Source organism: Musa acuminata, chromosome BXJ1-6 (genome assembly GCF_036884655.1).
Source record: "Musa acuminata AAA Group cultivar baxijiao chromosome BXJ1-6, Cavendish_Baxijiao_AAA, whole genome shotgun sequence".
In the NCBI taxonomy this organism is placed as follows: domain Eukaryota; kingdom Viridiplantae; phylum Streptophyta; class Magnoliopsida; order Zingiberales; family Musaceae; genus Musa; species Musa acuminata.
Window position 1 is genome coordinate 14488890 of NC_088332.1, and position 14280 is coordinate 14503169.

A 14280-nucleotide genomic window follows, 5' to 3' on the forward strand; every position below is an offset into this window, starting at 1 on the left:
CTAGTAAAGCATCTTTTTCTTTAATTCTTGTATAATATTTTTTTATTTTTTGAAAGATGATATTATCCTTGTCTCTATCCTGTTGATCATCATCTCAATCTTGTCATGACTATTTCTGTTCTATTATGCTCATTGTCACCATGAGGACCCGATCGAGTTTTGTTGCTTAAGTTATGGCTTTCATTGTGACCGATGAGTGGGGAAGGGAGGAACAAAGGCATCAATTATGATTGAGGCGAGGGCTTGGGCAAGAGATCGGATGGTGTCACCTACTTGATGGAGGTAATAAATACGATAATAAGAATCTTGCGATAGCAAAAGTGACAAACAATGATAAAAAATGAGGGTAGGATAATGGCCAACGACGAATGGAGTGGAGGCATGGATAATATTTTTATATAAAAATATAAAATATTTTATAAAAATAAAGCATAAAAAAATCTACGTGAGGGAAAAAAAGGGATAAAAACTTGAGATTATTTTTAGAAAATTTATCGTTAAAAGCGTAACAAAATATAAAAGAATTTGACTAATAAAATAGATTACGAGAAAGACATAATGCTACAGTTCATTCTCTTACTAATTGGGGGGTAAAGATTTTGACTCCTTTTTTCTTTTTGAGGAACTAATAGTTATTATTATTATTATTATATATATATAATTTTTAAAATAACAAATATAAAATAATTTCTTCTCTTTCATTCTTATAATAAAAATCAATTTTCTTCAAAAATAAGTGTAAAAATAAATTAAGTGCAATTCAATCTTTTTAAAGTTCACACTGCATATAACAATTAGGAAATCAAGTCGATCGAGGATCTAATTCTCGACTTTGTATAGATTCGGTTCGGATTTTATGACTTTGACTACACCCGTAAGAAAAGAAATGTGAATTGGGCTTTAAGTGTATCATTGAAAATACAAAGAAAGCAAAATAAAGTTTGACACTACTTTTTCGATTATTCAACTGTCTACCACTTTCTCTCTCTCTCTCTCTCTCTCTCTCTCTCTATATATATATATATATATATATAGAGAGAGAGAGAGAGAGAGAAGACTGAATTATTGCACACAAAGAAATGATTAGCTCCCTCTCTCTCTCTATGTTGTGCATAGTCCCAAACTCTTTTGCTATCACTAACAGAGCTAATCATATCTTTGTGTGCGATACTTCAGCCGTCTCTCTCTCTCTCTCTCTCTCTCTCTCTCCTCTATGTGTGCTGAGTCTCAAACTCTTTTGCTATCACCCAACAGAGCTAATCATTTTTTATGTGCAATAATTCAGTCTTTTCTCTCTCTATCTCTCTATGTTGTCCAGAGTCCCAAACTCTTTTGCTATCACCAACTGAGCTAATCATTTTTGTGTGTGAAATAAGTCAGTCTTTTCTCTCTCTCTATCTCTTTATGTTGTGCCAAGGCCCAAACTCTCTTTTCTCTCTCTCTCTCTCTCTCTCTCTCTCGATGTTGTGCTGAGTCCCAAACTCTTTTGCTATCACCAACACGGCTAATAATTTCTTTGTATGCAATAATTCAATCTCGGACGTATCGTGAGCAAATTGTGTTCGGATGTCTGTGCTTGATTGGTCTCAATAGTCCGCGAACGATTTTAAAAATCTTAAAATCAAAGACAAAAAATTCTATTTCCGTATTATTAATGAAAGACTATCGATGAAAGTAATTAGATAGGATAGCTTGCACCCTGTCAACTGATAGCGAGAGAACGAAATCCGGATAAATACCAATACCTATTACGGGTAGAAAGATACAGATTGAAACAAATAGTTCTCGTGGTCCAGAATCCGCAAAATTAGAGTTTGGAACATTGAATAGCTTGTATCCATAGAACATCTGACGTAACATAGATAATAAATAAATAGGAGTTAATATCATTCCAATTGCCATTACAAAAGTAATTAGTATTTTTGGCATTAAAAGGTATTTTGGACTAGTAATTATTCCAAAAAATACTAATAATTCCGCAACAAAAACCACTCATTCCTGGTAATGCAAGAGAAGCCATCGAAAAACTACTGAACGATGCCTGCTGTCGTTGATTAGACAACATTACAGGTCTAGCAATCGAATTATCAAAGTAAAAATATATATAATATATTTGATGGTCTGGACATCTGATATGACCGGAAGACAGACTCGGATGCTCCGAGAATTAAAGTGCACTCGACTGCATGTTTTGCAGTTGATCTATATGAATAATCGATATCAAATGTATTTTTTGATCTCTCTCAAGTAATAATCGACAAGAGTACGACAATCTTAATAGACAGTACTGACTTCAATTCTCATGCTTAAGTTAATATTTTTATATTGAATTAAAGAAGAGGAATCTTTTGTGAGATTTTTTTCTTTCCATTTTTAGAATATTCCTGTACATGGCATGGATCTTGATTGGATCTTACCGGACTGTCACGTGTCAATCTGGACTTATTAAAATCGAATTTAGATTTGAGACCTAATATGGATAGAAAACGTGTTTGGAAGAGGGAATTGGGAGAGCATAGATCCCGAGAAGTTATAATAGGGAATTGTACCTACCAAGGGACCAAGGCCCAGGCCCAGCAGGCCCAGACCCAATCAAGGATGGTGGCTCTCGCACCCCAACTCGGGAACGTGGGGCCCAGGCCTAGCAGGCCCAGACCCAATCAAGGATGGTGGTCTCGCGCCCCAACTCGGGAACGTGGGGCCCATCCATCCTGCACCTGTGCTTGACCTCTTCCTCTGTACGGCCCGTCAGGCTACACGGTGCGGTAAGTACGTGTCGAGTCGGGAACCCGCTTTACTTACCTGTTCTATGGTTTCATAGTGGGGCCCCAGCGGTCACCGGACCCGCAGGCGAGCCAGGTGAAATTAGTGTTTTCCGATAAAATGAAATGCCATTTTGAAATTTGAAGAACAAAATTAAAATTCTGACCCACGTAGCCGTTGCAGATGCAGCCAACGGTCTTCTTCCTTCCTTTCATATCCCAATTTCATTTATATTTCCTTTTATATATATATATAGAAACGAGTAAAACCCAAGAAAGAAAGAATCCCTAATGGAGGAGAGATTGGAATCGTCGTCGGAGGAGGAGGAGATCAAGATCGCTGTCCTCTCCGTACTCAAGAATGACACCATTCTTAAGCGCATCTTCCTCAACGTCTCCCCTCCCCCGTCGCCGCCGCCGACGACCGGCGGCGACGCCGTCCGTCCCAGCCGTGGAGGACGAGAAGACGACGACGGGCAAGTGGTCCTCTTCGGTCGGCATCCGGATTGCCACGTCGTCGTCGACCACCCCAGCATCAGCCGCTTCCATGTCGCCGCCCGCCTAGTGCCCCTCCGGCGGAAGCTTTCCGTCACCGATCTCTCCTCTGGTGCGTTCTCCTCCTGCAACCCCGGTCTTTTCTTCTCGTCGTTGTTCGTTGATTTGACTCGCTTTTGTATGCAGTTCATGGGACTTGGGTTTCGGGAACCAAGATCCCGCCCAACGTGGCCGTCGACCTGGTGGATGGCGACACTCTGAGGCTCGGGGCCTCGACGAGGGTTTACAGGCTTGAATGGGTCTCATCGAGCCGCGCGCTTGAGATGGAGAACCTATTGGAGACACTGGCTGAGGGCAAGGAAGAAACAAATCAGGTTTTGCGATTTGTTCCTTCCTATTTGATTGGTTTCTTCGCTGTCCACACAACTGTTTGCTCAAGTCCCCATCTTGCAGGACGATTCTGGAGACTTGAGGAGTAACACGAAGGATCCGTTGGCTGCCGTGATCCCTTCGGCACCGCCTTTGCTGGAATCTATCAATCTGTCGTCTCTGCCAGTGGAACAGGAGCAGCACAGCCCACTACCGGAAGCGGAGAACTCGTGCTTCTTTTCTCCAGTGCCGATGCTGGAATGTGATGCGCCTTTGATGCCAACCACCGTGGAGAATTCGAGTACTAAGGTTTCATCTGCTACTAAGCAACCATCCGAGAGGAGGGAGCATCTGAGCCCGGAAAGGTCCGCGGCGAGGAGCATGCCATCGAGCCTCTTGTCATTGAGGAGCAAATCAATGTCCGTTGGCTTCCTTCGGACCCTCACAGCAAGGAGACAGGAGAGACTTGGAGAAGCGAGAGCAGATACCGACGTCCAAGAAGGCACTGGAAAAGACAGCTACACTGCCTGTGAACAAGCCAAGAGTGAGGGAAGACTATGCAGGGTATTATTCGACAATCTGGGTGAAAATGAGCAAGATCGAGAGGAATGTTTTGCTTCAGATAAGGAGAATGCGACTCCAATGTCAGGCTGCCAGAAGACCAAGAGGAGCTACAGAGTCCTGCAAAACTCTGCATGTGTTGCAGAACATTCTGATACTGAGGCAAATACGGCTTTCTCTGCTGACAAGGAGAACTCGAAGCATGAAGTACTGAGTGACTTGAGGCCTAGAAAACCCACCTCTGAGAGTTCCGTAAGCAGTAGCAAGGGAGATGTAACTTCTGGTTCAGATCACAAAATCTTGAAATCGATTACTTCTGCAGCGAACTTGAAGAAGATGTCGGATTCAAGCATCATCAGAGATTCTTCAGATGTGTCAGAAGAATTGCTCTACAGTGACAAAGTCAACCGGACACCAGAATCCTGTAAAGATATGAAATCAAGAAGAGTGGTAGGTGGAAATCTTGCGAAGGCCGGAGATAATGACGGTGCACTTCCTTCGGACAAGAAGGAATTCTCATTCAGTAGCCAAACTAGAACTGAGGAGGCGATTGCGAAGAAAAGAGTTGAAAGGATTCCATTTCAACCTGTGCTAGAAAATTCCGCCTCGAAAAGCAAATCTTCTGCCTGTAACTGCGCCTCAATCAAAGATGATCTGAGTGTAAAGTGCGAATCCGATTGCTCTCCTGTAAGTTTTTAGTAAGCGTTCTTAGTTCTTGCGTCGGTTTGTCAGTCAAGTGTTCGACCGAGTCCATTTTCCTCGCAGAGACAATCTATGGGCGCAGTGCTCCATAAAGCAGAAGCCAGGAAGATATGGAACGTCGTGGTCGACGCAGACTGTTTCCTAGATGAAGAATCAAGGAGGTCTTTGCAGCTTCTTGAAGGCCTAAAAGGGACTCACCTCATCGTTCCAAGACTTGGTATGTCGGCTCCATTCCTCCCTTGTTCCAATGTAACATCTTTAAGCTGCTCAAGTTCCTCTGTTGCTCCCTACTTTTCAGTCATCAGGGAACTCGACTGCCTGAAGCGGCGCGAGAGCCTTTTCGGCGGTTCCACGAAGTTGTTGGCATCCAAAGCGCTGCGGTGGATAGAAGGGTGCATGGTGAAGACAAATTGGTGGATTCATGTTCAGAGCTCAGCTGAGACAATGACAGTGGCACCGACTCCCCCTGTCTCACCTCGAACACTATCCCTACCCGAGATTGATTCCCCCAGTGCAGAGGACCACATCCTGGACTGTGCACTCTCGTTCAAGAAAGCCAAAAGAGATGGACAACTCGTCCTCTTATCCAACAGCATCACGCTAAAGATCAAAGCCATGGCAGAGGTGAATGGAGCTCCCTGTTCTCTCGAGCGAATGTTTTCCGCAGCTGAGACTCGGTTTTGCTCTGGTTGCAGGGGTTGCCATGCGAGACACCGAAGGAATTCCGTGAGAGCCTCGTGAATCCATTCTCGAAGAGGTTTCTCTGGGCGAACAGCAGTCCGAGGGGATCAACTTGGTGTTGCTCGGATGATGTAGGCATGTTCGAGAAATGTTTCCGCCACCAACATCATCCACCTGTGAGAAAAGTCGGCAGAGCGGCTGAGGCCGTCAAAGGACTAAAGCTGATACTGCTCTATGGTTCCCACCAGCATGCACAGATGAGTTTCCATATTTGGTAAGCGGCTTAACGGATCCAATTTCCTATCCATTACTTGGATTGGGCCCGGATCCGGTTAGGCATGACGCCATCTCGATGTCTTTCTGCTTCCTTTATAAGAATATACATTTGTGCACCCTGTCTGTTTATTGTCACAGCAGTATCTCAAATTTTGCGAGTTACTTTATGATCTGACACAAAACGAATTATATATATGGTATAATTAAGGACCAGTTTCTGCATGTGTTTCTACTTTCTTTGCAAGTTGGGGACTTGACAATGGCATAAAATTAAGTTCTGCTGCAGTGTGTTTGATGATGGTTCTAATGATTGATTCTGCACAACAAAAATGTGTTGGTGAGGATGAAATTGCATAGATAATTGAAAGTATTTGCTTGAGATTTGCATCTTCTTCATGGATCAGTACTCATCAAATCATTGCCACAAATCTGATACTGGTTCCCAGTCAAGTCTCCTTGGCTCTTGCTCTTCAAGGGGAAGAGAAGAAGGTAGGAAAAAACTTAGAACAGTGGTGTTCTGCCACGGGAACAATGAGGACATCTCTGGGCCATTAGATTTCAGGAAATTGAAAGCTTGATCAGTGACCATAGAATTTGTATGAACAGGAGAGCATGATAAGGTAGACCAAAAGTCTGAGACTAAGAGACAAAGCAAATGCCTCCAAGAAAACAATGCAAGAACTAGAGGCGGCTGGTTAGCTACTGTAGCCTCTCTTATCACCCACTGCATCCACCATTCATATCCTAAAGCCAGTCTCCACCTCACAACTCCTATCCTATCCTCCCTCCATTTGCTCACCACCTTCATTTAAACTATACACACCATTCCCCTCAACCCTTCAAGAGAGAGAACTCTGTGTTCAGGGAGAGGTACAGCTCAGGGCCGACACCAGGTCACTCTACAGATGGCCTCAGCTACTCTCCTCAAGTCCTCTTTCCTACCCAAGAGGTCAGAATGGCACGCAGCTGCGCGCAAATCCTCCAACCCTCAACCGGTGGCAGTCTCCTTCACCGTCCGCGCCGGCGCCTACTCCGACGAGCTCGTCAAGACCGCGGTAACGCCACCTACTATGTTCTATGTTCGGTATTAAAATCAAGATTGAGCACCCTTCACGATCTGAAGTACTGAATGCTACATGCAGAAAACTATCGCGTCGCCAGGGAGGGGGATACTCGCCATGGATGAATCCAACGCCACCTGCGGCAAAAGACTCGCATCGATTGGGCTGGAGAACACAGAGGCAAACCGACAAGCTTACAGGACCCTCCTTGTCTCAGCTCCTGGTCTGGGCCAGTACATCTCTGGGGCAATCCTGTTCGAGGAAACTCTCTACCAGTCAACTACGGATGGTAAGAAGATGGTCGATGTTCTTGTTGAGCAAAAGATAGCGCCAGGGATCAAAGTCGACAAGGTGAGCACTCGATCTTTGCCAACGCGTATGGAATTGTCATCTTGTTTCACTCACATCTAGGATTGTGTTCTACTTCCATCCTGTTTGTGTTATCAGGGTCTGGTGCCACTTGCTGGCTCAAATGATGAATCATGGTGCCAAGGATTGGATGGCCTCGCGTCGCGATGTGCAGCATACTATCAGCAGGGAGCTCGCTTTGCTAAATGGTAAGATACACTGTTGCATCCTGGAACTTTCTTGTGTGCATGTTTGGAAGCCATGCTAATGTCCGGCTTGTTGCAGGCGTACAGTGGTCAGCATTCCAAACGGCCCATCAGCTCTCGCAGTGAAGGAAGCTGCTTGGGGTCTGGCTCGATACGCTGCCATTGCTCAAGTACATCTCCTTCACTTCCATTCTTTCGTCATTATAGGATCAGTGAATACAACTCCTTTCAGTATGTACACGCTACGAGCAGAAAGCAGCCTCGACTAATCTTCTCGTTTTGTTTGCAGGACAATGGCCTGGTTCCAATTGTGGAGCCTGAGATACTGCTCGACGGAGAGCACGGGATCGATAGGACGTTTGAGGTCGCACAGAAAGTTTGGGCTGAGGTCTTCTTTTACTTGGCTGAGAACAACGTCATGTTCGAAGGTATCCTCCTCAAGCCAAGCATGGTCACCCCCGGCGCCGAGTGCAAAGAGAAGGCCACACCGGAGCAGGTCGCCGACTACACCCTGAAGCTCCTGCACAGAAGAGTCCCATCTGCTGTTCCTGGCATTATGGTACGCAGCACCACCATGATCATCTTGTTCGCTTCTCTCATAGAGGTGATGATTGATGCCCATTCACCCGTAAATGTTTTGGCGAACAGTTCCTCTCCGGTGGACAGTCGGAAGTGGAGGCAACCCTGAACCTGAATGCCATGAACCAGAGCCCCAACCCATGGCACGTCTCCTTCTCTTACGCGAGAGCTCTGCAGAACACCTGCCTGAAGACATGGGGAGGAAGACCGGAGAACGTGAAGGCTGCGCAGGACGTGCTCCTAGTCCGGGCCAAGGCCAACTCGCTCGCTCAGCTCGGGAAGTACTCAGCCGAGGGCGAAGCTGCAGAAGCTAAAGAGGGGATGTACGTCAAGAACTACAGCTACTGAGAACCCAGCAAAGTATGATATCTTCTATATCTCTGTGGATTTTGATTACCGGTCTGTTCAAGGAAGACGACGATCGATGTAGTTGAATGTTTAAGCCTGCATAAGACTGCATTTGGTATTAAGTATCGATTGAATACAGCTTGTTAGCTGCGTCTGTTGCAAACTCTATTACATGCTACACAAATATCAGTGGCTTTGACGTGAAGTGCGTCAAAAAGAACGACAAAACATGTGAACATTATGATTGATTGGTACGAGTTCCACATCAATCGCAAAGGTATCCAAGGTTGCATTGCGATAATAATACACGTACACATATGCATGTCATGTTACGAGGTACATGTAACCACGCTCACCGACCAACATTACTACGTGCACGGACCCATACTCACCGACCAAATTAGTGCTGCCATGCTCGTAAAGAAGTACAACATACGAACAATACAGGAGAGATGTGCGATCGAGTTTCCCGCCTTATCGCAACTCAATCGGCGGTTCCCGCCATCACGGCCAATCGCGAGAGGAGCTTCCAAAACAAATCGTTCACCGTCCATTCTTATATATAGGAATCCCGTGTGTCTCATCTTTGCCCTTCCCTCCTCGCGATCGTTTGAAAACGAGAAGAGGGCTTGCCATGGAGATGCGCGAGGAGAAGGGAGACATGGGAGGGTGGGAGACCCCCAAGCGAGGGGACTGCCGGATCCCGGCGGCGATCCGTTGCCCTCCGCCGCCGAGGAAGAAGAAGAGGTGTCCCACCGCCGCGGGGGCGCTCGGGAAGCGGCGGGGTCCGCCCAGGAATGGTTACTTCCACCCGCCGGACCTTGAGGCTCTGTTCGCGCTGGCGTCGAGGAGAGAGGCTTGCGCTTGATAAGTCCGGAGAGGATGTAGTGAGTTAGGGTTTGTTTCGCTGTCAGGAGTAACCTTCACCTGTATGTATGCTCCTCTTTCCTTTTGCTTGGTATCGGTAGGATAGTAGCAGCTAAGGTGTTTGTTGATTTCTCTGTTGCTGTTGGGCTCTCCACTCATGGTTTGTTGCTCATTGATCTTCTTGTTCTGCATATACTGTTTCTTTGTTTGGACTTATCTGAAGCAAACTTTCTTATGTATCATCAAGCTAATTATTCTTCTTAATTAGTTACATCTAGTATTTATATGTTTATATTTTTTAAAAATTATATTAAGAATTTTATATTTATAAAAAGAAAATTTTTATTTTTATTTTTACATAATTAATTCTATTGACGAAAATATCATAGAATTTAATATTGTCATTTTGATTTATCATGATATTTTATATAAAAAAAATAAAATTAAATAATTTATTTTTATTTATTAATATAAGGATACTAATATAATTTTTGAAATGGTAAAGATCAAAATTATTTTTAAAAGTAGTAATTACGAGGATAATTAGCGCGATGGGAATGGCAAGTGGTTGATGTTTTTCCTCATCTTAAATGACAATAACACCCCCATCTGTGTCTCTAAATTATTCTTATGGCCCTGTAATTTTGATGAGAGTTAGATGAGGGCAATTCCAGAAGCTTCGCAACCACCAGAGGCCATGCCACCCCTTTCGCCTCGCCAGACGCTTTCGGCTTCTCTTCCTCTGGTTTAAGCGAAGTCGGGGAAGGAATGGAGAGTCTCTCAGGGTTTCGTTGATCGTCGTGGCGATGTCCACCTTCAGCTGCGACGAAACCGTCCTCATCTTCTCCTGTGAGCTCCCGATTCCTCCCCCTTCCCTTTCACTCCATCGAAACTCTTGGTGGTTTCATCTTCTGGTGTCGTTTGCAGGCAAGGGGGCGGCGTACGGGATGGCGTCCATGGGCGTGACGCGACCGGAGCCCGTGATGAAGTCGATCATGCTCGTGGTCAGTGCTCGGGATCTACGGATTGATTATCGCTGTGATCATAAGCACCAGGAATAACCCACAAGGCGAAGTCGTATTACCTCTTTGATGGCTATGCTCATCTCTTCTCTGGGCTTGCTGGTTCGTCTGCGGGCATGGCGATCGGCATCGTCGGCGACGCTGGTGTTCGGTATAACTCTTTAGATCTCTCTCTTTATATATATTTCTCTATACACATGCACATATACACCTTTCAATTGCCGAACTACTCATGGATTGATTGTGATTCATGATTCTTCTTGGTGAAGTTTGACTCGTTACTAAAGTTAGATATCCCAAGGCACTTGTATTGAAATCTGAATTGTCACATTCGTATCTGTTGCTGAATAATTGACTAGATAATTTGATGTGGCTGAGTCATTATTCTGATGATGCCTGTACTCTTTTGTTTCTTGCTTTCCTTTGTTATACAAGTGATTACTTTATGTTGGATTCAGCTTTCTTTGAGTGAAATGGACAATGGACAATAAGGAGACTAAGCAGCCATGCTGGTAGATTATGGTTTAAGCTTATGGGAAGCTTTTCTTTTTCGATGAATCACAATATGTGATTGAATTTTTATGTTTCTTGTTGTCTTGGAATAGTATTTTCTTTATGATTGAGAAATTTTAGTCCATTTGACCTCCTGTCTGGGTTGTCAATTAATGTGATATATATATATATATATATATATATATATATATATATATCATCTATCTTTGACCACTTCCATTGCATACTTGGTTTATTGCTTCATTGCTTTTCTTTGTGTTAGAGTAATTTATCCTTTAAAAGATGTATACAATGTATATCTGTGTAGCAATTGACTAAAATTATCCGATTCATGTAATTGTGATTTTTTTACATTTTCTTTCTATGGTCAAAATATCTATGGTTTACTAGATTAAATAAAACATGTGTGAAATCTGAAATGCTTATGCAGTGGAAAACTGAACTGGATTAATGGTTAGTATGTCAAACAATTCTTGGAGAACCAAAGGGGATTCTGATTAAGTGTACTCCATTGGATCTTGTTTCTTATGGTTATCTCGACAAGTTGCAACTTAGGTTTCTGATTACAAGAAAAAATGTGTTAAATGATCTTGTAGCCTGATGCAAGTCTCGTTGCTTTGCCGGTTATTGTCTTTGAACAAAGAAAAATATCTTTATCATAAAAAATCATAATCATGTCTCAGAAATTTGTCTTTGTTGGCAAAGTGGGTAGTCACATAGTTTGTCACACTATTGTGTCTCAATTTTAGCATTGACAAATTGGATAATATCCATATGAACATAAGGTCAATGTTTTGTGCAACATAAACCCTTTGTAGCATGCCATTGTAAGCCTATGATTCTAGAAAGTTACCATGCTTTATTCTTTTGGCCCTGAACTTCAGTCAAAGCTCTTTGTGGGCAAGATTCTTATTAAGTGAATTCTCAGAAAAGTTTATAATTTTGAGAATTTCTCGTAGAGCATCTTAATCTTGAAAAAAATTTCGTAGAATGTCATTTTTTTTTTTTTCCGTAAATGATCATTTTCCCCCTAGCTCTCGTTGGACCTATTGTCGCCTCCGCCCTGTATCATCGCTTTACATTGTCTTTGCGTTGTGCCCTACATCGTGCTTGCATATGGCCTTCGCGTGAGGGTCGTTGTTGCCTTTGCAGCCTTGCCGACGCTTATCAGACTCATTTCTACACACATGAAGGCGATGACATATTTGACGAGGGCCAATGGGGTTCGTGGAGGTGGCCCTTGTGCCTTCTCTTTTCTCACGAGAGGGCTACAAGCGAGCACGATGAGGGTCGGTAGGCAGGGCAGATAGAGGCGATCAGGCTCGGGTTTAGGGTTGCGAGTGGTGATGGGGGGCCCTCGCATGAGGGTTGCAGGTGACGACAAGCCTTACGTGAGGGCTACAAGCGACGAGCTACAAGCAATGGACTTTCACATGAGGGCTACGAGAAGTGGCACCTCTCGTATTCCCTTCCTTCCTCGTGTAGTGGCAGGGTTACCGGAGGTGGTGGCAGCCCTCGTGTGAGGGCTGTGAGTGGCGATTCAGGATGGAGATGATAGTGGGTCCAACGGAGGTAGGGGTAAAATGCTCTTTTCACATTACCAAAGGTAATCTGCTGAATTTTTCAAGTTGGAGTGCTTTACAAAAAAATTTTTGAATTCTTATTCCCATTTTTGCTGTATGGTCTCGTTGTTGGCGTCATACTTTTCTCTCAGGTTGGTCAATCTATCGCAGCGCAAACTAAGAAACACGAGCAGCTATATTTGGCATTTTTAATTATGCTCGTTTATTCATATTGAACATGCTCACAAGGCTTATCGTCTATTTGAATTTATTGTGGTTGGCATGCTTTATATCAAGAAAGATTCTTCTATTCAATTTTCTGATATGTATATTAATTTTATTTTAATCATACAAAGGGTAAGTATCGAAAACACAAGTAGTAATTTGCTTATAACGCTTGACTGCCTCTGGGTTTCTAACACAAGCAGTAAATGCCTTTGACAAAATGGTTTTATTTACACAGTGATGCTTGCTTTTTCCTTGTTTTGAGTATTTCTTTGTGTTGATTGAGATTCCAGCTTCCTTTATTTATGAATACACTAATCTAGCCAAGCAGTAAATGCCTTTGACAAAATGGTTTTATTTACACTGTGATGCTTGCTTTTTCCTTGTTTTGAGTATTTCTTTGTGTTGATTGAGATTCCAGCTTCCTTTACTTATGAATACACTGATCTGAGCCAATTAAAATTCTTTACTTAAATCTTTGCAGATTCTTGATGTGCTTGCCAAGTGATCCGAGTCATTCATGCTGCATTGAACATGGAAGTGCAAAAGGCCGCATTCTGATTTGCCATGATTACCTGCGGATCTTTAGCAGAAGAAGTCTACTAGCAGCGAGCGTATTGCGAGGAAATGGACTGAGACTTGCTAAATCAAGAAATGCAAGATTTCTTTCTTTCATTGATTTGGAAATAGCCGAAGCAGCGAATCCTTCTTTTGATGCAAATCACGCGAGGAATGTATGGTTAGATCTGACTCGGTCGGATCGCATTTGGTCATTAGGCTCGCGCTGGATTCTCCAACCGGTCCGGTTCGATCTCGGCGGTCCGGCAATATCCTTTTTATAAACCACGATGTCGGTTCGTAAAAAGGGTTGGTTGGGGCGCGATGGCGAAGAGGGCGGACGGCGATTCCTCGACGGTGAAGGAGGCTCGGCCGCCAGTGATCGTGTGGAACAAGGAAAGGGAGAGGTTTGAGACGGAGGACAAAGAAGCCTTCCTCCAATACCACCTCAGAGGCGTTGGCCTCGTGGCGGCGGCCGCGAACAGCAGCGACAATCCGGAGCAGGAGAAGAGGAAGGGGGCGGCGGTGATGATGGACATGGTGCATACCTACGTGCCGAGGAGCAAGCGGGGGATGGGCCTCGCCGCCCTCCTCTGTGACGCCGCCTTCGCTCACGCCCAGTGCCACTCCATGCTCGTCATCCCCACCTGCTCCTATATCTCCGTAATCTTCCACCCTACTTTCTGCCCATTTTAATCACTTTACTCTATTAATAGCATGCGCCAAAAAAGGATTTCTTTTCCTTGTAGTAATCCGATAACCATGCACAAGGATCTATATGTAGAATCTTTTGTTTTCGAGGAGAACAAGAATTGTTCTCGTTGCAGATACTGATTTCCTTGTGGTTCTTGTGGCAGGATACTTATCTTCCTCGAAACCCTGCGTGGAATTCTCTGGTATGCAATGGGGAGCCAAAATCAAGCATGTAACGTAAAGATCTGCTAAGGAGCATAGAAGCCTGTGAAAAAGTAATAGTTCTTCCCTTTGTTTTGTTGAGTTTTCTGCATTACCTTCTATAGTTACTATGTGATGGAATTATCTTTAGTTTGTGTGGGAAAATAATTTGTGTGAATGCATACAAGTAGTCTGCAATTTCTTCTTATTTTTCTTGTGTCATTTTTTGCATGAATAAATCATCTTGATAT

The 14280-nt window shown here is 43.8% G+C and overlaps 3 protein-coding genes across 3 annotated transcripts; all 3 read left to right on the plus strand.

Moving 5' to 3' along the window:
• The first annotated feature begins 3046 nt into the window (after positions 1-3046).
• On the plus strand, positions 3047-6823 carry LOC135676452 (FHA domain-containing protein PS1-like). The gene is made up of 6 exons (XM_065187644.1): positions 3047-3369; positions 3444-3631; positions 3711-4874; positions 4953-5106; positions 5188-5513; positions 5585-6823. Exons 1-6 carry the CDS (start codon positions 3054-3056, stop codon positions 5846-5848), a joined length of 2412 nt encoding a protein of 803 aa, XP_065043716.1. The 5' UTR covers positions 3047-3053; the 3' UTR covers positions 5849-6823.
• LOC135676453 (fructose-bisphosphate aldolase, chloroplastic) lies at positions 6752-8534 on the plus strand. Its single transcript, XM_065187645.1, has 6 exons — positions 6752-6901; positions 6989-7258; positions 7355-7464; positions 7541-7631; positions 7751-8020; positions 8110-8534. The coding sequence occupies exons 1-6, from the start codon at positions 6752-6754 to the stop codon at positions 8386-8388; spliced, it is 1170 nt and encodes a 389-aa protein (XP_065043717.1). The 3' UTR covers positions 8389-8534.
• Positions 8535-9934: 1400 nt separating this feature from the next.
• Positions 9935-14237, plus strand: LOC103988097 (acetyltransferase At1g77540). The gene is made up of 4 exons (XM_009406618.3): positions 9935-10104; positions 10183-10428; positions 13062-13798; positions 13993-14237. The coding sequence occupies exons 3-4, from the start codon at positions 13460-13462 to the stop codon at positions 14062-14064; spliced, it is 411 nt and encodes a 136-aa protein (XP_009404893.2). The 5' UTR covers positions 9935-10104; positions 10183-10428; positions 13062-13459; the 3' UTR covers positions 14065-14237.
• Positions 14238-14280: the final 43 nt, after the last annotated feature.